The sequence below is a fragment of the Thermobia domestica genome, chromosome 3 (genome assembly GCF_964235325.1).
Source record: "Thermobia domestica chromosome 3, izTheDome1.hap1.1, whole genome shotgun sequence".
Lineage (NCBI taxonomy): Eukaryota > Metazoa > Arthropoda > Insecta > Zygentoma > Lepismatidae > Thermobia > Thermobia domestica.
This window is the reverse complement of record NC_137456.1, coordinates 333,512,016-333,536,091: the sequence shown is the minus strand read 5'-3', so window position 1 is coordinate 333,536,091 and position 24,076 is coordinate 333,512,016. Positions and strand designations below refer to the sequence as shown.

At 36.6% G+C, this 24,076-nt stretch overlaps 1 protein-coding gene across 2 annotated transcripts in view; it reads right to left on the bottom strand.

Moving 5' to 3' along the window:
• Nucleotides 1-24,076, bottom strand: part of LOC145681224 (nuclear pore complex protein Nup98-Nup96-like) — a 149,165-nt gene that overhangs the window by 61,009 nt on the left and 64,080 nt on the right. For both annotated transcript variants that reach the window (XM_081752766.1, XM_081752767.1), the window contains exons 14-18: nt 23,315-23,419; nt 19,781-19,896; nt 18,031-18,270; nt 12,914-13,167; nt 11,165-11,308 (exon numbers count right to left, since the gene is read on the bottom strand). In XM_081752766.1, coding sequence (XP_081608892.1) covers nt 11,165-11,308; nt 12,914-13,167; nt 18,031-18,270; nt 19,781-19,896; nt 23,315-23,419 — 859 coding nt within the window. The remainder of the gene's footprint in view (nt 1-11,164; nt 11,309-12,913; nt 13,168-18,030; nt 18,271-19,780; nt 19,897-23,314; nt 23,420-24,076) is intronic.

Here is a 24,076-nt window from a genome sequence, read left to right as displayed (position 1 = left end):
GTGGCTGGCCGCCAAACATTATTATAGAACTGGCAGAATTTTAAAAACTTTAGTGGGTGGTAATCGGAACTGTCCGAACAATCATATCCTCTTACTAGTGACATTGTAACTTATGTTCAACGACGTTGCCATAGCTTTGGTCCTCATTATACTGTGATTAATGGCTTACACATATGGGTTCTTTCTTTCTACATAGAGAAGGGGGAAATAAACAAACATATGGATCATTTCTTCTCAATGGAAAAAGAAATATTCTGCTGAAAGCAGGTTGAAAGTGTCATATAACAAAACAACACAAACCATTCGGAGTTTCCACGCTACTTTTTTTTTCTTTTTCGCCAAAACCTTTCTCAAGTGACAGAGAGGAATACGCACTCCTTTGGTCGAGAATTGTCAGCTAGCTAGAATTTCTTGGCAACACCGGATTTCGGAGAAAATATCTGTTTCCCTATCATGTACTAGGGGGAGAAGGCTAATAGGTGAATTTTCCATACCTCCCCCCAAAGTTTTAAATTTGTTTCAAAAAGTCTACATTCATTTTTATTTATAGTAAATGCTCCCCCCTCCCACTCTTCGTTAAAATGAAAATTTACAAAAATGTTGGGACATGTTCCTCCTTTTTAAAATGAGGAGATTGCATAAAGAGTTTCATCTTTCTAGTTTGACGGACTCGCGAGAGACTACTTTTTGCATAAGTTTTTGAACCCTTCTACTCTGTCCTTAAAATAAACCCTTCGTAAATCTAATAAGATAAAAAACAAGTTACCCCAGGATCCACTCGTGTACAAAAAGACCCCAAAATCGGTACAGCGGTATGAGTTAACCGTCAAAAATAATTTTTAGACACACACACACACACACACACACACACACACACATATATATATATATATATATATATATATATAGGGTGTTTCAAAACAACACTTTATGTTTGGAATCCAACTTGGGTGCATAAATGCTTGTTTTCGGAGTTATAGGCTGCCGAAAACATGAAAAAATAAAGTTTAAAGGTCCATAGCTCCAGAGCTATGGAGCCTACGATAGTCGGGTCAAGACTTCACTTACGAACTAGTATGTGCCCTATCCAAAAATCCATGTTTCAGAATCCTAAGGTAATCACGCAATTTGGCTACGGTCATACAAAGTGACGTACTCACCAACTACCTCTATAAAAATTGTTGCGAAACTACAACATGATTCTGGATTAGGATTTTAGATTTCTGGGCTTTCGGCATCTAAGGCCATTTAGCCCTTCACATTTTGAGGGATGACGTCCCTTGGCGAGCACATCCGGGGAAAGGGAAGGAAGGAAGCGGCCTGGGACCTATAAGTTAGGTACCATCCCGGCATTTGCCTGGTGTGAATGACGAAAACCCAGGAATACCTCATTTAGGATGGCTGGCCTAAAAAAGCTTTTTATACTGTTTCGACCGAGTGCCCCCACCGGGAATCGAACTCGGGACCGCTCGCATCGAAAGCGAGAGCGTTAGCGACTACGCTACGCAGGGCCACCACATGATTCTGAAACATGGATATTTGGATAGGGCACAAAGTAGTTTCTAAGTGAAGTCTTGATCCGATTACGGTAGGTCCCAAAGTTTTGGAGCTATGGGCTTTTAAATTTCATTTTTTCACGTTTTTGGCAGCCTATAACTCCGAAAGGAAGCATTTGTGCACCCAGGTTGGTCTATACTTTTTGTCTTATCTTGGTGTCACCTCCCAAACGTTGTCGGTGTTCTATTGACTCCCCCCTCTCTATATTACAGAGATATTAAACATCGAAATATGATTCTGAAGCACTTCGGAGTTTCCTAAGATCTCAGGCAAATTATGGTACATTTGGTGCAACATTATTCATTGTTATGAATACGTTTTCCGACTTAACAAGGGGCAAGAAATGGAGCAAAGTAGTTATTCCATATTCAACAGCAACATTCACCAACACAATAAGAAAATTTACAACGTGGGTGAATGGATTATCATTTTAGATCACTTCTAAAGCTAAGAATTTTATAATAATTTCTTAAACCTAAGATTCCTTAAGGCACACCAATAGTAACCGCTACTCTAGAACCACTAAGAAATGATTATATGCATTTCTTTCTGTCTACCTTTCATAACATACCACCACTTCCACTTCTGTTTACTCGCCTTTCCGTCTTCACCTTCACCCAGTTTGCTGCCTTTCTCCTTAATTCCACTCAATAGAAAACAAACCTTGGCGTGACAGCCCTTTGTGGGCCTGAGCCGCACCAACACCATCTGTTAGCGACCGAATTCCACTCAATTCTATTTAAAAAATTCATCCATTCCACCAGCAATCATTTTCCTCCTACTTGTTTCCTCTTACTTGTCATAACTTCCTTTTTTCATTTACATTTCACTTGTCTCTCTCACTGCCTTTACACGAACAGTTAAAAGTGTTCCACTATTTATCTGGTTCTACGAACACGTATACTATATACACAAAGAACTGGGTTTTCAAAAATACAATAAATTCATGTACATTTATTTACTGCAACGAAAAAATATACACACCAATTTACAATATAATCTTACAAACCACTTTTTTTTTAACCAGTACAGAAAAATTTCTTTATTCAAATTTATCTTACTTGTAGGTGCTACAGTCAAGTCTTATTTACAATCAAATTCATTTACTTTGCTATTTATGAATTTCTAAGCATTTTTTTATTTTTTTTATTTTTTAAATCCCTGGTTACATGTTTTACGACTAAGATTTCCACAAGTTACCCAATGAACTGATAAGACGCAAATTGAATCCTGAAAGCTCTTAGGAACAGCTCTTTTTTCGGTATCGCAGAAAGTAAAGAAACAATGCAAGAGTATTATTGAATTAGAAGTAAAAGAAATGGATGCAGTAAAAAAAAAGCATCCTGAAACGGAAGAAAACGTCTGGAATTACATCAAGAACTTGAAGGAATCTTAACCCTTCAAGCAGGAATTTTTAAAAGTAAAAGGTTGTGTTCGATGTGAACGAAGTATAGTAATATTTTTAATGTAAACATCCCTTAAAGGATCCGCCGCTGAAACAAATACGGAGATTTAAGAAATGGATGCTTAGGTGAGTTAAAATCTTTTAAAGATATTCAGACGTGTTATCTGCAAATACATATTGGAATATAACTTGCAAGAAACAAAAAGTATTTAAAATGAAGACTAAACTTAAGCACAAATTTTTTTTTTTTTTTTAATTATAGAACTCAGCATAATTAGAAGCTTTATGAAAATTGGGAACAGAAGTTGTGGATATTCTCCTGTGAAAATGAAACGAAATGAAATTTGTTTTACGTACCATGGTTATGCTGTATTGGCTAAAGACTGTGATGACGAGAATGAATGAAATGGGAGGAATAAAGAAAGGTGGAGGAAACGGAAGAACACCGAAAAAAACCCACGTACACGGTGTTTGTCTATCACGAAGTTTACTTTGCGCGACCTGGGATCGAACTAGGGATCCCATATTCTATTGTGAAGCACTTGCATGCGTAAAGGATCTGGATTTAAGGTTAAAATTTCGATGGATTCTATACTTGTCCAGACAGAAGACACTAACCATTCGGCTACCAAGAAACAAGAAGCGTTAAAGTAAGTTTCGTAGTCTTCTTAATTCAGAAGTACAGTTATCAGCTTCCTCCCAAGAGACTGCAGAACACTCAACAAAATGTTATTTATGAGCCTAATTCTCAACAATGCTGAAATCAAAATAATTTCAAGGATTTAATAAATCTAGAGATACCAACCAACCTCCTGCTCGCGAAAAAAGAAGGGATGTACAAAAAATGTATGTCCCATAATGAACTTTTTCTAAAACAGTCCCCTTCCCTCTCCACAAAAATCTTTATATTGAGCTTATATATTCCTCCACGAATATCAACTCATTGGAGAATCGGGTGTAAATTTGGAAAGAAAACCAATGAAATCCACGATTTTCTTTGCGTTATCTTATTTCCTTATCGTGAAACAGCAACCAAGAAAAATAACAGTTTGTATGGTAACCACAGTTTAGAAATATTCACTTCACATTAACGTGATACAAATAAATAAAAATTTATTGATATTGGTTCTAAAAGTCCCGGCTTCGGAATTTGACAATAATGTTCTTCTTAAAATTAGAAAAGAATGCACTGAACTTACGGAAGATTTTAGTTTAATTCTATGCAATTCTAATAGTAACAATAACGCCAATATATTGTCCTGAATCGGAACATTATAAAACAGAGTACTTAATATATGATACAAAAACTAATTATCTATATTTATGTATTGCATGATCTCAATTAAGAAGCCACGTGTGATTACAACCAACCGTACTTCTACAAAAATACAGCTATAATACATAAATGCGGTAACTTCAATAAAAACTGGCGTCTGTAGGCAATTCTAATACAATTCAACAGCTATAACCTATTAGAATGACCAACACAGTTAACTGATTACAACTAAGTTCTATTACAATTAACAATATATTACTCCAGTATTTCTGAAAGTACATATACTACAAGGCTACAAATTTACAGCAAAAGAAATACTACACTTAAAGACTATTATCAAAGGCAATAGTAATATACATTACAACAATTCGAAGCAAATAATGCTTACGATTACAGTCCTCTTCATGAAACAATCATGATTATGTACTCAAATCAATCAAGTACTAATATTAACTCTTGTCTTACATACAAAATTTAGAAAAGTGTCCTGTACTTCTTACCTATAGTAATATACAAAATATACATTTTTAAATACAAATCTCTAAATCTCTAGGAATAAAATCTACTTCTCTAAACTCAATTCCAGTAACAGACTCGGCTCAAACAAGTTAAACAATATTTTCGCTATTAACAAAAAATACACAAAAGATAAATGCAAAAACACAAAGCTGCTCATGTACTTAAATCTACTGACAACAACGCTTTTAGTGATACATTAAACCCTGCAAGTTTACAGGAGTCTACTTTAACAAAACGTTTTCTAAAGAATAAACAATATCTACGGTGTGTACAAACTACTTACATTCCAGTCCCCAATATAAATTACATATTAATTACAAATCACTACAATACATCACAACTTATAAACTAATAATAATCTTAAAATAATTACGTAATAGGTAAATGCATAAACAAATACTAAGAACATTTTCCCTACTTCCCCTACCATAATACGAATCAGTCCCATACTTTAACAGAAAATACAGAATATAGAAATAGATGTTACATGAATGAACACACACACACACTGCCATCAGCATACAATTATATATTATGCTTCACTGGACAAATGTACCTGGACGGGCTCTGTTTAGAAGGCAGTTAAAACACTTCTAATTTTTGAAACGAAGATAGTACACCACAGTCTGTGTATAAAGGAAAATACGCGAAACTTCCTGTTCTTGGAAGGATAATTTATTTACTAACGAACTTGCAATTGCATATTAAAATAAATAAAATAAAATAAAATAATAGGGAAGAGAATGTTCTCGGGTTTATTCTTAAAAGATTGCGTTCCACCGTTCGCCTGGTAGAATCTGAACCCTGGATAACGAATAAAATTATTTACTAGCATCTACTCTGAGACCATATTGTGTTAGTGTATGCATTATCTATGAATAATGTTAGAATATTTGCTACTACAAAAGTCTATGTTTGTTAAACACCAAACTTTTTTAAGAAAAAAAAATAGTTCTTTTAGTCCCTTCTTTTGCTTGATAATTTCCGCGCTAGATTCTCTACTTGCAATCACTGAAAAAGGGAAGGATCTCCACAAAAATACTTAGTCACAAGTTTCATTTCCTTCATCAATATCTAGAATGATATAGAAAGCTGACATTCACATTAAAAATATCACCCTCATATATAAGAATACCTTTACGCACATTTTATGATAGTTTCCTTGAACTTCTACTCAAAATCAAAGTTTTGAAATTTGTTACTGTGTTTTTTTTTTTCGTAATTTTAGCACGAGATGTACCCAATCTACTTATTTTTCTCCAAGATTGATACGAAATCTAGGTGTTTCCTGATCCCAGGTAAAAGATGTGCCATCGAGGACAGACGATCATATAGAAGGGAGTCACCGATACAGCAGGAAGAGACACTCGACAACGTCACAATAACCCTACATTGACGTAGAAATTAAAAAAGTTACGACGGATAATTAACTGAAGATAAAGAGCAGCATTATCACTTAAAGTTTATTGATAATGGTAGCACATACGTGAAACACATTGAATTACAGTAATGTGTTCGTTAGTTCTCTAACTGACTCCTCAATTTCTGGCTACACTGTAGCTCTGCTGGCAAAAGATTACCTATCTCTCATGAACACCCACCATCCTCTTTCATGTCCCTTTACATTCTTATTCTGATGGTTCCCTCCCAGCGTAATTTCAGCCACCAATTCTCAGACTATTATTTGGCAGGCTATAACTGAAAAACATTCGCTCGTAATTCTTTACATGTTATTCACTTTAATCCTTTTCAAAGGACACCAGTATTTTAGTCACTCCCTTAAATTATCACGAAAGCGTGACCATAACTAGAAGGAAATCTGGATTATACAAATGTTTCAAAATGAATATCGATGTTTTACGGCTTTGTAGTATTTATTACAATTAACTTGCAATTATAAGTAATACATCAAATGAAAGAACAACTCAAACAGTTTTGTACGAACGCATGCGCATGCACAGCTTCCTTTGTCTGCCGTTAGAAAGCGGTAGTAACAAAAGATGGCGACTAATGAGCAGAAAGTTTTCTGTGTTTTACATTTTGCAAAGACAATCTATAGTTACAGTGCAACCGTCTGTGTGGACAATTTTAAGGAGACGCTTCCAACTACGTCCTTCTCGTTTGAAGTTCTATGCTATAAGCTCTAAAGCCTACAAAATACAGTTTACGTGTCTGCTGAAATGTTGCTGCATGACGAAGATTTTGTGGATCGTGTCGTCTTCAGTGATGGACATTTCACCTAAGTGGCGATGTGAACACTCATGATGTTTGCATCTGGGGGGTCAGCAAATCCCCACGAGATGGTACAGTTGCAATGAGACTCCCCTAAACTGAATGAATTTTGTGCCATATTCCGGTGTATGGGCCTTTCTCGCCCATCGATTATGTGTGTGCCGTGTGACGAAATTGGAAACTTGTAGCAAAAAATGTTTCGGTTGCTCTTTACTTGATGTATTAATGTACGTTAAATGTACTATATACGACGAAGCCTTGTAACCCCGACATTAATTTGGAACATCCTATATTACATTGGGACCACACATTTAATGTTGAATCTGGATGAAGAGAACTTTGACAAGAATTACGATACACTTATGAACAGCTTAATTCAAAAATGCCAATCTCAGTAATTTTAAACTAAAAAGTTTAACCGGTAACAATTACTGGGTATATCCAGAGGCTACAAATGAAACTACATTAAATTGATAGTTTAAGGTCCCACAATTACGTCTTTTATGCTATAGGAGATGGATCATTGACCAATGTGAATAATTATAAAATAATGGAGGAATGAGAATGTGGGAGGAAACTGTATAGCCTCAAGGAAACTCATGGACACTATGCTGTCCACCACTAGCTCTCAGTCTAACTAGGAACCCTCGCACTAGAAGTGAGCGCTCTTTGAACTGAACCACGTCCCCTTAAAGGCTACAAGTTACAGCACTTTCTGTATATGTAAAAACTTGGCAACTGAAGCAAAGCGATAAATTTTGAAATTGTAATTAGTACAACAGACTTTTGCTAATCCGGCCCTCAGTAGTTCATCCTCTCAGTATTTCGTTCCCAACATCTGGCGTGTGCTGCATAACAATGCACCAGTCTATCGACGATTTTATCAGTTTATATTCTAGTAGCGGAAAAATACATACAGTGGTACTATCGTGGCTCCCGTTTATTGTTGTTTGTAAAGCGGTTGCGTAATAATCCATGCCGCGCCACCATTGAGCATCTACATTGCTTCAACTGAAAATTTGGCACATGCATCATAGTGAGTGATAATCTATGTACAATCTCACGCATTAAGTTTCTCTATGTCTGTGATAATATATATATATATAACTTTATATTTAGTAAAGTATAGTACTGTATGTGATAAATTCAATTTCTGACACACTCAATAATCCGGCACTTTCGCTAATCCAGCAACCCTCTTTGCAAGACATGGTCGGATTATCGAGAGTGTACTGTATGTGTAAATTATTTGCGTCTTTTGTTGTCTTATTTAAATAAATAAATAAAAAAATAAAAAAAAGTGTTTTGTAAGATATATGAGCTAGTGTTTGTAGATCAAGAAGTTAAAACAACGACTTTGTATCAGTGTTAAGGTCCCAACGTTCTTCAATTGGTTGATGGCTGCAGTATGATTGGGTACTGAAATTGTATTAGGGCAGTAATCACTAAAATAACAATTCAAAGGTACGTAAGATATTGTCATTCGTAACAAATATGTGTCAGATTTTATAACTATTAAAAACTTACTTTCATCTTTACATCTTTTCAATTACTGTGAAGAGTTACATAAAAGCTTTTGATATTTATGAGAAGCTTTTATGAATGAAGAATTTTAAATAAAATAAAATGTTGAAAAAAATAAATCTTTTAGTTTAACATCACACGATGCTGCCCTTAAAGCTAATGGAGACAATGATTAAGGCAAGTGAATGATAATGGAAGAATTGGTGGAATAGAAAGTGGGAGTACCCCTAGAAAACCCACGGACACAATGTTGTCCAACACAAACTTACTTGGCCAGGGATAAAATGTGTCGAAAATTACACATGAACCGAAGCTGGCTTTCCTTCTTACCGAACTCATACGCTAACCACCTACATTTCGCTCCATGAAGAATCACACATCTTCTACTCGTGAGATCGATGCTTGTACTTTTAGGCCACATGGATCATGTCATAGCTCTTGTTGTGTGTTTGGACAACTTACGAGTCTTTATGAAAAAACACCAACGACAGTTGACCTCGATATTAAATAAATAAATAAATAAAAAAAAATGGAAAAGGTTAAGAAAGCGACACGGAAGCCGAGTTCGAATCCCGATTCAGTCCTGCACTTTTTCACTCGAGTTTTATTTAATTCACGTCTGCACAGAGTAGTGTATGGAAGATAAGTTAACTGCTCCTCAGTTTCTTGTATAAAATGTTAACTCAGTCTGAAAGCGTACAGAGAAAATATTTTATTTATTTTTTAATTTTACTCTTACAATTATTCTGAGGCCAAGGGAGACTGAAGATAATTAATGAATTGGTGGAATGAAGAAAGTGGACGGAAACTACAGAATCTCAAGACCCACACATAATGTTTGTCCACCACAAAGCCTACTTGGCGCGAGCTGGAATCAAGCCAGGGAACCCACGAACTAGAGAGAGCGCGCTACTAACCGAGTCACTGCGATCCCAGAAAATAATGGAATATGATCGCCCATTAATACCGCTAATAATTGTCGACACCTTGACTACTTTTACATTTTACTGAGTAAAATCAACATCATATAACATGAAGTAAGCGCTGTGTTTAATATGCAGAATACATCTCCGGTTGTTTCAGGCAAATACCAGGAATGTTAGCCCTAGCCCAGGATTTCGAGAAGAAGGAAAAAAAAAAAAAACTCCAGATCATTAATAATTTGCAAGATTGCAAAAATAATTCGTTATTCTCTAAATGATATCTTAAAGTTTGTTATTTGGTATGACATCTACCACATATAGTAAGCAATTACTTTGGGTTGAAGCACGTACGTTCTTTAAAATTTTCAATATATAACACTAACTTAACCCTTCTGTACGAGTATTTAAATCTCGTGTTAGTGCAGTCATCCACCTAAACTTATTTGTCAAGAACTTGGTAGCAAAAGAAAACTATCTGAATAGGCAACTTGGATTCTAGATAGTATAAGCACAACAATGGTAAAATATGTTTACTGCATAAATTCAATTTTATATTTGTGAATACAACTGTCAAGTCCCATATAAGATATGATTACGAATTAGATTTCTGGGCTATCGGCATCTATGGCCATTTAGCCCATTACGTATATGAAGGATGACATCCCTCGGCGAGCACACTATCCGGGGCCATATAAGATATGACTTCGCAAATGTTCATTTCAGTGTGTACCCTTGTAACGCTGCTTACAGGTTCAGTGATACGAGTACTATTATTTGGAAGATTATTATTTTGACGGAACTTAACAGGTATGTACACAATATTACATTCATGTTTTACTTTGTTTAGAATTTGATTTAAAAAATTCTAAGTGAAAAATGCGATTAAAATGGGAATCGAATCCTTGTTTCGAACAGTCAGTTATATTTTCTTGCATTCGTCAACTTTTAGTAAACATCCCAAGCAACATCGTAACAAAGAAATCAGAAGAATAAATTTAAGAAATTATGGTTAGCTTCTAGTTTCCACAGACCCCAAGGATATGTACCAGAACGGGTAACTTAAATTGTAACACAAATAATTCTGGTAAGTGTAATAAAGTAACGTATCCTTGAAGCCTACGTAATATCATGAATCACAATTATTTTTGGCTAATTTGTTGCAAAATTTCAGAAAAAAAATATTTACGCTGTCAATTGCGCAATCCCTTTCAAAATAATTAAAATCCTAGATTTTTTTAAATACTTACTTACACTGGCAGCTATGAATAAAGAATGTGATTTAAAAGCTTACAACAACTCACTGATTCATTATATGATAAATAAATGCGCGATTCGAAGAAAGAAAAAAAAAAACAAGTTAAATAATAACCAACTTGATCCAGAATGACACTACACAGACCCTACATAAAGTATACAAATAATAGCTTCTAAATTGTAGTAACTGCTTTTACATACTGTATTTCAAGTAAAAGCAATATACTTACACATCGGGTATATTATATTTTGATAAACATACACCTAATTAATACGAATTGCAGTAACTAGTAAATATTCTAAGTACAAAAACATGCACTTATAAAACAAGACAGCTTTTATTAGTATAAAATTTATAGAAACGAAACAAAAAATGTTTTTAAGATACACTGTTATTTGACACTTGACATCCTTGTTAAAGGAGAAACATCCACATACTGAACTTGAAAACGGATTTTGTGATTACACACTAACCTCCTTCGACTTTTGAGATGGTGGTAATGGTGGTTTGCCCGCTTGTGGAACAGTAGGGGGTCCTGGCTTCAGTTTCTTTGCCTCGCTCTCAGGAAGCTCCTCTTCATCAGAGTCGCTCAGACCGTATTTCGAGAAGTGATCCACCTAGGAATAAAAAAATTAAAGAACTATATTTTAAGGAAAATAAAAAAATATATTAGTTATCTTACATATCTTTTTTTATTCTGAAACGTAACTAAGCAGCCCATGAAAAGGTTACGATTCGGCAAGACAGGGTACTTTCAATCGAGTGTACACGTTGTCAGTGCATGGACTTCTAATGCTATTATAATGGATCCGGTCCTCAGGTGCCTTAAGTTACAAGGTATAAAGAAAATTCCCCCTCTACCAAAATAGAAATCTTGTACCAGACGTAACAAAGACCAGAACACTTATAATGTATCTACTCGCACGCTTGCATTATAATTACTGATTGCAACCGTCTGATGGAAATCGATTTAGAAGGTTTGACAAGTTCCAGAACTAATACTGCTCTTCTGTACCTACTAATGACAAAAACTTTTTTATTATGTGAGATTCATGCTATATTATACTTTTGCATGACATATAAATATATAAAATGTATCCTTCTTCGGTCAGCAAAGGTATCTTTGGTTCCCATTACCATAGATTCTTACAAGGTATACATGAATATTACCCTTTGTTGTAAGCTAGGGAAATCAGCTACAAAAACTTTCGAGATAATCTATACCATTTACCGCGAAAATGCATCTATCTTATGGATGTGATGACGTTTTAGGTGAGCTTAGAAGTACAACATCCGTTCACAGAATACGGGGAGGATGTTCGCAACTTGCTGCAGTCAGACCGTCCACATGATGGAGAAGGATAAAAAACTAAGATTTATTTCAAATTCGTTGCCTAATAGCAAAAAGCTCAGAGAATGAAGTGCTGCACAGAGTTGATTAAGTGTCGAGTCGGACCTTCATTATTTGACCACATCGTCAGAGGCTACAAAATCTACTGCTATCAACACAATAATGAATGACAACGGGAATCAGGGTGTCTCCAATGATCGATGATCAGAAGAGCACAAATGGTCTTTTACCAAATCTTTACATGCCCAGTGAAAAGGTATCATACTATTGGATCTCATACGATTAACAATTTTCTGTCATTAGCAGGGATTTAGGAATTAGATTTCTAGGCTCTCGCGACATCTACGGTTATTCAACCCGTCGCGTATATGAGGGACGACGTTCCTCGGCGAACACACTATCCGATGAAAAGGAAGTTAAGGAAGCGGCCTGGAACCATTGTAATAGGTACCATCCCGTCATTTGCCTGGTGTGAATGAGGGAAAACCAAGAAAAACCTCATTCATGATGGCTGGCCTGGAAAAGCTGTTACACTTTTACGACAGAATGTCCTTACCGGGAATCGAACCCGGGACCGCTTGCACCAAAGGTGAGAGCGTTAGCGACTACGTCACGCGGAGCCACTTTATCATTGGCAGTTACAGAATACGAACAGCAATCCTGGAACTTCATTGTCAAACCTTGCATAAACAAAGATGGAGGATATTAAGACTTGTGAAATAAAGGCAAATTGTATTGCTGGCGGAATTCTACAGCTGACTGCCTATCGTGTCATTTGAAGAGCAAGTAAACAAAGTGATTTCGTTACCCGTAAGCAAGTTTTTCAACTAAAATATATCATTTGTTACATTAAACTACTAGAAATACTAACCTTGAAAACCCAGGAACCAGTCTGTGGTCTATATTCAACAAATCTTCCGTTGAACTTGGCGCACGTGCGGCGCAATTTTTCTTCGTATTTCATGGCTGCAAGTCGGTCTGGATCCGTAATTGGTTCATGAGTAGTTTTATCTTCTGGCCACACTCGGTCCAAGGTAACCTGGGCTTTTCTATTCAGTCCTTCACCCACTGGAGGTGAGTTCTCTTCATCTGGATACACTTGCACTTCCTTGTGTCGAATGTGAACTGAAAAATAATTGTTTAAGATTTGGAAATAGATCTATAAATTTATTCGAGTTAGGTAAGTTACTGTCATTACAAAAGTATTGTGGAAATTGAAGTGAATCTCTCATTAACAAGTAGTGAACCTGAAAGATGTGTACCAACTCCAGGAAGTGATTAGTCACACCAAAGAAGACAAAAAATCCTCTTACATGTCAAATTCCGCGTCATGTACGAGTGAAGGAAGGGGTGCCAAACTAGAATCGAAACGGAACAGAAAGATGTGCACATAGTTCGGGAGGTGATTCGTCACATTGAAAGAAGACAAAGGGTTCTCCTGCATGGTCAATTGATGTGCACATCTTTCTATTGCGTTCCAACTATCAGGATTCGAGTGTTGATTCCAAGTTGGCAACCCTACCACTCTTACACGAAGCAGAATTCGGCAATATGGGCTTTCTGTCTTCTTTTGCTGTCATGAATCACCTCCCGGAGTTTGTGGACATCTCGCCTGTTCACCCTGTATTATACAGGGTGTTCATTTATTATGCAGCCAAAATCCACTGGTGAAATCCTCAACTAAACCATAAAAAAAGTCCATATGAACATAGGACGAAAAACGCTTTGTTTCAAAGTTACGAGATGCCGAAATCGAGAAAATTATAATTTTGAGGCTGCCTAGCTCGAAAATTATGAAAAATATCAAATCCGGGGAAAGAAATATTAGAGGAACTAGTACATTGTCTAGAGTTGGGACGTATCGGCGCAACGGATTTTATAGAGGGAGTTGCGGTACAGGTTCCGCTCTTCCACCTCTCTCTAAAATCATGTGCGCCGGTACAACTCAACTCTGAAACATAGGTATTTAGATAGAGAGGGTACTAGTTCCTCTAATATTTCTTAAACCGCATTTGATATCTCAAAGTTTTCGAGCTTGGCCGCTTCAAAGTTACAATTTTCTTGATTTCGGCATCTCGTAACTTTGAAACAAAGCATTTTTCGTCCTATGTTCATATGGAATTTTTTTTTTATTGTTTAGTTAACGATTTCACTAGTGGATTTTGGTTACATAATAAATGAACACCTTGTATATATGTATAGTATGTATAGCATTTTTTATATATTTGTTTTTTTTCTTTTAAGACTTACAAACTGACTTCACAAATTGTATATTTGTGTTTCAGCTAAGTGTTTGGAGAGATCAAAAATGGTGTTCTCTTTCTCTTTTGAAAATCTAAGTTACCACTAAAATTGATACGGAGGTGAACTGCAAGTTCCCGCACACCGAGGTGTGTACATATTGTGATAAGACCTGTATTGTAGAATCTATATCCTAAAGGTAATACGATAACAATAGTATGGGCCGAATTTTCGAGAAACAGATATCTACGAGCTTCAAATATATTTGAAGTGCTTAATGTGAGTTTTGTCGTCAATTTTTTAAAGGGAATAATAGGAAATAACCCGCCATTTGCATACGTTGTACTCCTGGCAAACGAAAGTAAAAGTTACGTTTTCATTGGACCATTTATGCCTTTACATGAATAATTTTATAATAAAAATGAGCAATGCTTTCATTAAAATATCCCTGCGTGTATCAATTATATTGCTGTCACACAACTATGCAGGAAAAGTTATTCTTGGAGGTAATACCTCCTCTGATCTTTTGTGTGTTTATGCAAATTGATAAGTAAGTCTGCTCAGTTACAAGTACGCTAATCAGGGTTCACAATGAAATTTTGGTATTGATCTCTGAATTTTCATAACTAGTAAATTTTCCATGACCCCTGATACCACGAACATTTATTTATGGTTAGATTTAGAAAAGAAAATATTTTTCTTAATTGATCTCTAGCATCCTCAATATTTGTCCAATTCTCGTTCCCCTTTTTGTTCTTTTTAAATGCAGTATAAGCTTACTGTTACTATAAATACTTATTATGAATCAATCCTCCTGTATTTGGAATGCAATAAAACTAGCACCAAATATATGTAACATGATGATGGTGATATTGAGAATGGTAGTGACTGTGACAGTGGTAGTAGTGATATTAGAAAAAGTTCAAAATGAAATCTTTGAGTTTTACGTCCCACGGTTATGCCGGTTAGGCTAAAGGAGACTGTGATTATAAGAAATAAGTGAAATGGTGGAACGAAGAAAGTGGGAGGAAACGGGAGAACCCCGAGAAAACCCACGCACACGGTGTTTGTCCACCACAAAGTTCACTTGGCGGGGGCTGGGATCGAACCCGGGACCCCAAGCACCAGAGGTGAACGCTCTACCACTGAGCCACCGCGGCCCTAGAAAAAGTTCAATACTCATTTTTGAAGTACCTAAGTAAAAACCAGCAACCATGTAGTCTATTAAAAACACGACGACGATGATGAGAATGTATAGATGAAACTATCTGCGACAGGTTTTTACTCGGATGCTGTAGTTGAGAGTTGTACTCTTGCAATTATAAAACAATAACAAAAAATAAAGTATATAAATCTTAAGCAATGGATTTATAAATTTTTTGGCAATGATCCCCCTCTTTCACACATTATATCTCGATTATCAGGTATTTTTGTGACAAAATAAGGCTGATAATCGCTGAATTTCTGTGTTTACTTCAAGCGTATTCCATAAATTAGTGAATTAAAAATGCTTTCTAATTAAGTCCTACCTGAGATGCCGTTCTTCGCACGGGAAGATTAGATCTGTGAAAAATATTTGAATCCCCTTCTCCCTTAGGATACGTATTTCAATGAAAATGTAATGATAAAACTCCATTAAGATATTTTACTTTATCATATATTTCGAAACTCCCTACCCCCTAGAATACGCCCTTTAATCAAACTGAAATGATTTTTTTTAAAAAAAGCTTGAGGTGGGTACTAATTATGTTCCAAAAATTATTTCAAATGTGTCACTCGTTTTTCCAATTTTGAAAGCTGGATTTAACATTAACCTAAATTATTTTGGATATTTAATTTTTCACCCTTCCCAGACTCCAACCCGATGGTTGAACTTAAAGACTTAAACGGCATTGCGAGCGTCATTATTCATTACAGCGAGCTCGAAAACTATCAATTACACAAATATCGGTCGTTTTACATTATTTTTGATGTCAAGCTAATTAAAAAACAAAGTCGCACACATTAAAATGTCTTACTCCACAGTACTTTTCCCCAGACAGTAAGTAATATATGTGCCAAGTTCGGCTCAAGTTGCTCCAGGCGTTCCACAGTTATGCTGAAGGTTACACGGCCGATATTTCTGGAGTTTCATCTGTTATAAAGAAATGAGTGTACTGTAATTTTAATACATGGAGTTGACAACTGTGCACTTTCATCCGCCTGATACCTATGGAGCTAATTGTAGGTAAACATAAATGGCGACTCATTTGGAAAGCTGGTTTCACGAAAAAGTCAGCGGAGTTATTCGATTTCTGTTTGCGAAATGTAGCTGCCGCTAAAATTCACCGGCAGCTAGTAAAGGTTTCTCACCGTGGATGCCATCTTCCTTTACGACAAATGCGCGCCCCCCATTACAGCCCAGAAGACCACCGCGCTGTTAAAGCCATTTCGCTGAGGCATCATCGACGACCCTCTCTACAGCCCGGACCTCGGTCCAAGCTACTTTCCCCTGTTCCCGCACTTGAAAGAGCACCTAGGAGGCCGTCGCTTCGCTTCAGACGAGGAACTGAAACACTTCGTGACAACGTGCTTGAACATGTAAGGACACTATTTTTACCAGGTGGGAATCTTCAAACTCATCCCACGATGCGACAAATGCCTCAACCAATATGAAGACTATGTCGAAAAATAATCTAACGTATGTTCTATCTGTTGTACGAAATAATATATACGCGTTTTACTGCAGGCTTTGTAACCTTACTTTTTGATTACCCCTGGCATATAGAAGACATAAGTACACCAATATACCATTTATGTGTGTGACCAAAAGCACACGAAAAAGTGACCAAACTCTTATTATGCCCCTTTTTTCCTTTGTCAATTTCTCCATCACCTCTCTGTTGTTGTTTTGTTTCATCTTTTCTTCTTTACTTCTTTTTGAGCTTCCTCCTTTCTTAGGTTTTCTAAGTATTCTTTGTAGTTACGGTAAGCAGACTTAGCAGATGTAAGAAGCTTCTGAGTAAGTGGAACCAGTTCTGGCCTTTTTCCGAATTTCTTCATCCCAGACATTATATTTAAACTTAGCATTGAGAGTTCTCAAAGCCATGAAATATTCAAATTCATCACCTACTCTTAAGAAGAACATATAAGCATACCACAAGACGAACATGATGACCACACAAACATACACTCACAACGTTGAGCGGACGTTAACTATTACGAGAGAAAACTAAACGACTATTATCATAGAAGAAAGAATAGACACAGAAGGGATCTCAACTCCACCTTGAGAGCTTATGCATCCACCAACCATCCACTGAAAGAATAAAAGCTGAAGTGAGAATAAAGCTGACTGTTTCACATGTGGCAGCAAGTACTGAAACTTTCAGAAGAGTAATGAGTAACAACTTTCTGCCTTTTTCCATTTATTTTTATATTTTTCTTAGAAAACTGCCAATGCAAAACATAAATCATACGAAAAAGTCACATTACTTCCTAAAAAAGTAACTTTTAGTGACAAATTTGAAAAAAAAAAAAAAAAAAAAAAAAAAAAAAAAAAAAAGAACTTTTAGTGACAAACTTGAAAAAAAAAAGTAACTTTTTGTTATTAAAAAAAAGTGACTCACTATGAGCCCTGTATATATTATTGCTGTCAGTCTTCAAAATAGTCGCACATTATAGGCACCGTAAAGAAGTGTGGGAAGCACTAGATAATACGTAAAAACACTGTTTATACAAGTACACTAACCTATGTGGAAGACTTACCAATATCATCCAAGTTGAGACCAGCCACATCAAAAGAATCCGGGTAGAAAATATTTCCGTAGCCATGGCGTCCAATGGTGAAGTTCTCCACAACGCAGCTTCCGTCCTCTGCTACCATCGTGGCGAGGTCATCCATTGAAGGGATCGTGTAATAGCCATGGCGATGAAGGACAATGCGAGCTGGATGCGGAGGAATATGCTCGTCTGTTTCACACACTTCTTCTGATTGATTGCCTTCTTCTGTAGGGAAACAATACAACTGTTACATTAAGCAGAGTAACATTTTATAGTTGGGAAAATATCAGTGTTTTACTATTTATAAAGCATAACAAGACTGCATCCAGTAAATACACTATACCCGCAACTCAATGATGACACGCAAACTTGCATAAATAGGAGTTATACCAGGGTGAACTGATTTAAATCACCTCATATTTTTAAAATAAAAATAGTTAATTTAAATCAAATTTAGACATAAATTAATTTGAAATGAAAATAAGTGAAATCCTGTTTCTGTTCTGTTATTTCCGTTATGGAAAAATAATGATCATAATACAACGAGACTCAAATATATGTAGAGCACAGTATGGAAATGGATGTTTGATGCAGAGGATAATATGGGAAAATCCCGTTTCGAACGGCTAACGATCCAATCAATCCTGTTTTCTTCTCTTCAAAAACAGGGTTTGTAAATCGTTAACTATTCCATCGGGGAAATCACAATCGACATTTAAGACGAAAATTCTTTCGTATGAGCGTCTTTGTTTGTTCCCAGAAAATAGGGGTATATTCAGGGGAATCCGATTCCCTCTCGGAAACTAAAAAATTTTGTAGATTTTGAAACTTTAGGCGAAATTTATGTATTTTATATATATTTCATGCCGCAAGCTAATTCTCGACCCCCCGATTTTTTTAAAGTATGTTCCTGGCAAATATCAATAACTTTTGGAAAAACGTTGATAAAGGTTACTGTACTTCTTTCTTAATGATTAAGAATCATTGTTTGGGATAGAAATAGGTTAACGATTGAGGATTAATTCAAAATTCAACCCCAATGCTTTCACTTAAATGACAATTTATATTTAATTCTTTTTTTTTTTTTTTTTTTCAGTTTGCAACTTCTATTGTACGAAAAAAAGATGTGATTTAAATTTAAAAAAATCGATTTAAACAAACAAAAAAAAAATCAACGAAAGATTTTTTTCATCCTGAGTAACATTGCGGGTGGTAAATCAACATATGACATGTTAATATAGGAGAGAAATATTCAAGCTTGTACGCCGAACCTGAACGATGGCAATCACAAAACAACACTATGTTGAAAAAACAATCAACCAAAACCAAAAAGCAATCAAATTAGCTCGGTTTATTCAAAATGCGAACGTCCTTTGTCCACCGACACGTTTTGCACGGTCCAGTAAGTCATAGAATAATTCCTGGAAGTCCTGGTTTGCCAAAGTATGTGGAATGTGGTAACACAAACACTTTTAGAAGCCAAAAACTCACGAATAATCACTGTGCTGTGTGCTGGGGCACTGTCCCTCGGACGTGTGACTTAGGAGCCCATACAAAGCCCCAGTGACAGTTTGGCTACAATTTCTGCTGATCAATTGTTTTGCAGTCATAAAAACAATCAAAAGCAAGTCAATCAGTCTCTCTCAAGTAATTTCTAAATAAAATAAAACATAAAAATTAAATTAAATTAAATAAATAAATTTTAAAAAAATAACAAAGAACTAAATATACGTACCGCTAATAGATGAATTTCCATGTGGTAAGTCACTGCCACCTTCTTTGTCAGACGATGACACCGATTTCTGATTTCTTAATGATGCAATTGTGTTCTCAACTTCTAATGAATCAACTCTGAAAGTTAAAAATTAAAGTTATTGCTAAAATTCATACAGGTAACTTGAAAATAATTGATACATATTCATTATTCACTAACATAACTTTTACTATATTATTGATACGGCAGGAAAAAAAGCCACCCATTTTGGCATAATTACATTTACTTCATAAAAAACTTGGACAGGGAAAGAGAACGGAAAATTTTATATTGTCATGACGTTATACTATTAGAAGAGCACTATTAACGAGAAAATCTGGTGGAAAGCAGGTAGAGCACCTAAGAAATTAGTTGGAAGGGATGAATCCATTTAATTTGCAGTACATCGCAGGCTAGTACTTATTTTTGTGGTTTATGAACGCCAAATAAAACGAAAATGAAATGTTCCTGTTTTACGTCCCACGGTTATGCAGGGTAGGCTAAAGTAGACGATGATGATAAATAAAAATATAATGGTGGAATGAAGAAAGTGGAAGGAAACGGAAGAACCTCGGGAAAAAAACATGGACACTGTTTCTCTACCACAAGCCCACTTGGCGCGAAGGATCCCACGCACCTGAGGTGAACGCTCTACCACTGAGCTACCTCTCTCTCCGATGATTCCATAACACCTTCGAATTATTTGCTGTAAGCTGCCTTGTTTTTAATACAATTAATGCTCTCTTTAGGCACATATCCATGGGCCATTCGCATAAAGATCTGAATGCCTACCGTAGATGTGTTTGTAGCAATTATCGCCCAATTGTGAGGGTGTTATATTAATATAGGCCCAGGCCTTGAGGCTCTTCACGAACTTTTTGCCGTCCCCGTGTGAGGACTTTCGCAATGTGTTTTATTTTATATATATATATATATATATATATATGTCCTAGAAAAGAGGTAAGGAGAGTGTTGCAATTACTATAACACGTTCATATCTCAGAATACCTTAAGGTTAGAGATCTGAAATTTAGTGTTTTATGTTCCTGCGTTTTAAATGTTTGACCTAGAATATTTTTTAAAAAAAATGGTCTGGGGATGTTTCTTTTATACCCATACAAGAATTTTACATATTCTCAATTCTTACTATAAACCCAAAACACTTCAATCTATCAGTTGTTGCTAGTTCAAAGCCCTCCTTCCTCTTCGCCAAGGGAAGTCGCTCACGTGATGGCAATTTGCAGACTGGCCGAAGGCTTAAGGCGAGAAACTAGACTACGTCAAAGGTTATTCATATGATAAATTTAAGTGATCACACACACTTCTCTAACTTTCCATGAAAATGTTCCAAACATATATATGTGCACGTTACATAGGAAATATTGGCCAATTTATCAAAAAGAGAACTGTAACTGATGTTTCTGAATGTTTTCTTGTCTGCATAAACAAACTAATAATGGCCACAAATTTCCGGTTCTGGTGGAACCAGTTCTCGAAGATCCGGTTTTCGGAACCGGTTCCAGAACAGAATCTTAGGAACTGGTGTCAGACCTGGATCCGAAAACCCGTTTCCAGAACCGGATCTTAGGAACCGGGTCCAGACCTGGATTCGAAAACCCCCAAAGACCCGTGAAGGAGGCACAAAGTTCACCTTTAAATTACTGCAAAGAGGATCATGCGCTTGTACCCTCCCCACCCCAGACCCGCTTGTGCCCCCAGAAAAAAATCTTTGGGCCACCAGTGGGTGTTTAGCCAAATGAGTTTGCCAGTTTGCCTGTTTAGCCAATGAGTTTGCAAGTTACCTAGTTTGTTTAGCCAAATGAGACAAGTGGCCGCCTCCCTGTCGCTTCCACCATTTCATCTAGCACACTGTTCACAGTCTGCCAGCAGCTCGAGTTTAGCGTAGGGATGACCACAAAGTTCCGGTTCCAGAGGAACCGGTTATTGGAGATCTGGTTTTCGGAACCGGTTCCAAACCTGGATCCGAAAACCCGGTTCCAGAAGCGGAACTTGGAAACCGATTCCGAGCCTGGATCCGAAGAACCGGATCCGGAACCGGACCTTCTAGAACCGGATCCGGAACCGGACCTTCTAGAACCGGATCCGTTCAGACCCGAATACCGGTTCCACAAAGAACCGGTTCTGCCCATCCATACAACAAACGTGCCAATGGTAACTACCTTCTTGTCATCACAACTCTTCTGATCAACTGGAACTAAATACAAGGATTGTTAGAATAACTATGTTCCTATTGTTTTCTCTCTATATTTATCTTAAGATGGAAGTTACAATATTTATTTATTTATTATCAACGTAAGTCACTTGAAGAGCAGTCACAAATTAACTTAAAAAGGTACTCAACTGCTCCTCTGTATCCTGTTACGGATTTGTTCAGATCATGTTAAACGTCCAATTTACGTTGACTGTTTTAAGACTATCAAAGGTGTAAGAGAAAATATTTTACTGGTTTGGAGTTTCGTGTCCCTTTCCAGGATAGTTTAAGGTGAAATACGAACCGATTCCAAGTCTTTCTCACCGAGAATCGAACTAGGGACCCCCGTGAAAAAAGAACGAATCGTAAGTCCGGAACCATAGGCCAATTCCGTTGAGTAAATATACAAAAAACGGTTAAAAAAAGTAAGTTGTTGGAAGTAGGTGGAATATAAAATAGTGGATTTTCCCAATTGTATCAGTCGTTTGGCCTCCATGCTGGTAAGACGCCCTATTTTATATTAAAAAGGAGTTTTCAAAATGAAAAAAAAAAATCTTGAGCTTAATGTTCCACGGTTATGCCCTTTCGGCTAAATCAGACGGATGATTAAGGCAAGTGAACAATGATTATGTCCATCGCCGACAGGGATCGAACCAGGGACCCCACGCACATGAGGTAAGCGCTTTACCACTGGGCTACCATGCCCCCCAGCTACGTTCATAGTTCATCCAGCTGATTGAATGGACCTTAAGGGTACGCAAAAATGGCAAGGGGAAAGAGTACATTGTTATATGTTCCTAACAATGCTCTATTGTTGATACGGTAAAGATCTAATGGGACAGCCTGCAAACTGACAATGTTGCTTTTTTTATTTACTATAGGGAGCCATATCAATGAGGAGCCCAAACGGATGATACGATTGAAAAAATTCCACCATTTTTGGATTAGACACCATCCATTTCCAACAACTTACCTCTCTTTCCATTTTTTCGTATACGCTCGTAACGGAGTTAGCCCATGGTCTCGGATTTTTTTATATTGAACTACTAAATACTGTAAATTCTTCGAAGTTTCACGAAATCAACAAATTAGTAAACACTAACATTTTTCGAGCTTTCATAGTACACATCAATTTCCATTCATCTTACTTCCTGTAAATTTTTTATTCTTTTCTTATTTACGCCTTAAGCAACGCTGAAATTCGAAGTTTGATACGATTTCTCGAACTAATCCGTATCGGGATACAGAAAATAAAGGTGAGTATTTCCTTAATTATCATTGTTCATATGTGGAAGCAAACTTACATTCTCCGCTGAAGAACTGGAGATACCGACTTCCTTGGAGTCTCACCACTCTCACTTCGGACGCCATCAAATTGTACAGACGTAGATGCACCTGCATCTGAAGCTCTGCAATTATGGAAAACAAAATTAACCCCATTAGTTTCTGCCAATCCTAGTATCAAATATTTGTTGCTACAATGTTTCTCGATCGATACCTTGGACCGCAGTGGCTCAATGGTAGAGGGGTCACGTCTAGTGCGGCATAGAGACCATAGTTCGATTCCAGTTCTTGATAAATGGACTTTATAGTGAATAAGCACCAATTGCATGATTTTATTATATATTATCTTATTTGGTCTAGGAATTAATTCGTGCGGTTGGTACGCACACATCGAAGCTGTAGTACAAACACAAAATACATAAATACCTTAAGAAAAATATTGTCCATCGCTAGCCACCACTTTCGCCCATCTGTCAGGCAATGTACGGATTCCGTGGCGAAAGAAGTCCTCATCCTTGGAAGCGATCCAGTCAGAGACCCATGTTTCGATATCTTCTGAAGAAGTAAACCGCTGTCCAATCAAATCGTTGTTCATGCAATCGAACAAGTAGTAGTCCGAAGGAGCAACGTCTGGTGAATACGGCGGGTGGGGTAAAACTTCCCATCTGACATTTTCTAAATAGGTTTTGACCGGTTTTGCGACATGTGGGCGAGCGTTATCATGTTGAACAATAAGTTTATCATGTCTGTTCTCCCATTCTGGTCGTGTTCTGGCCAGAGCT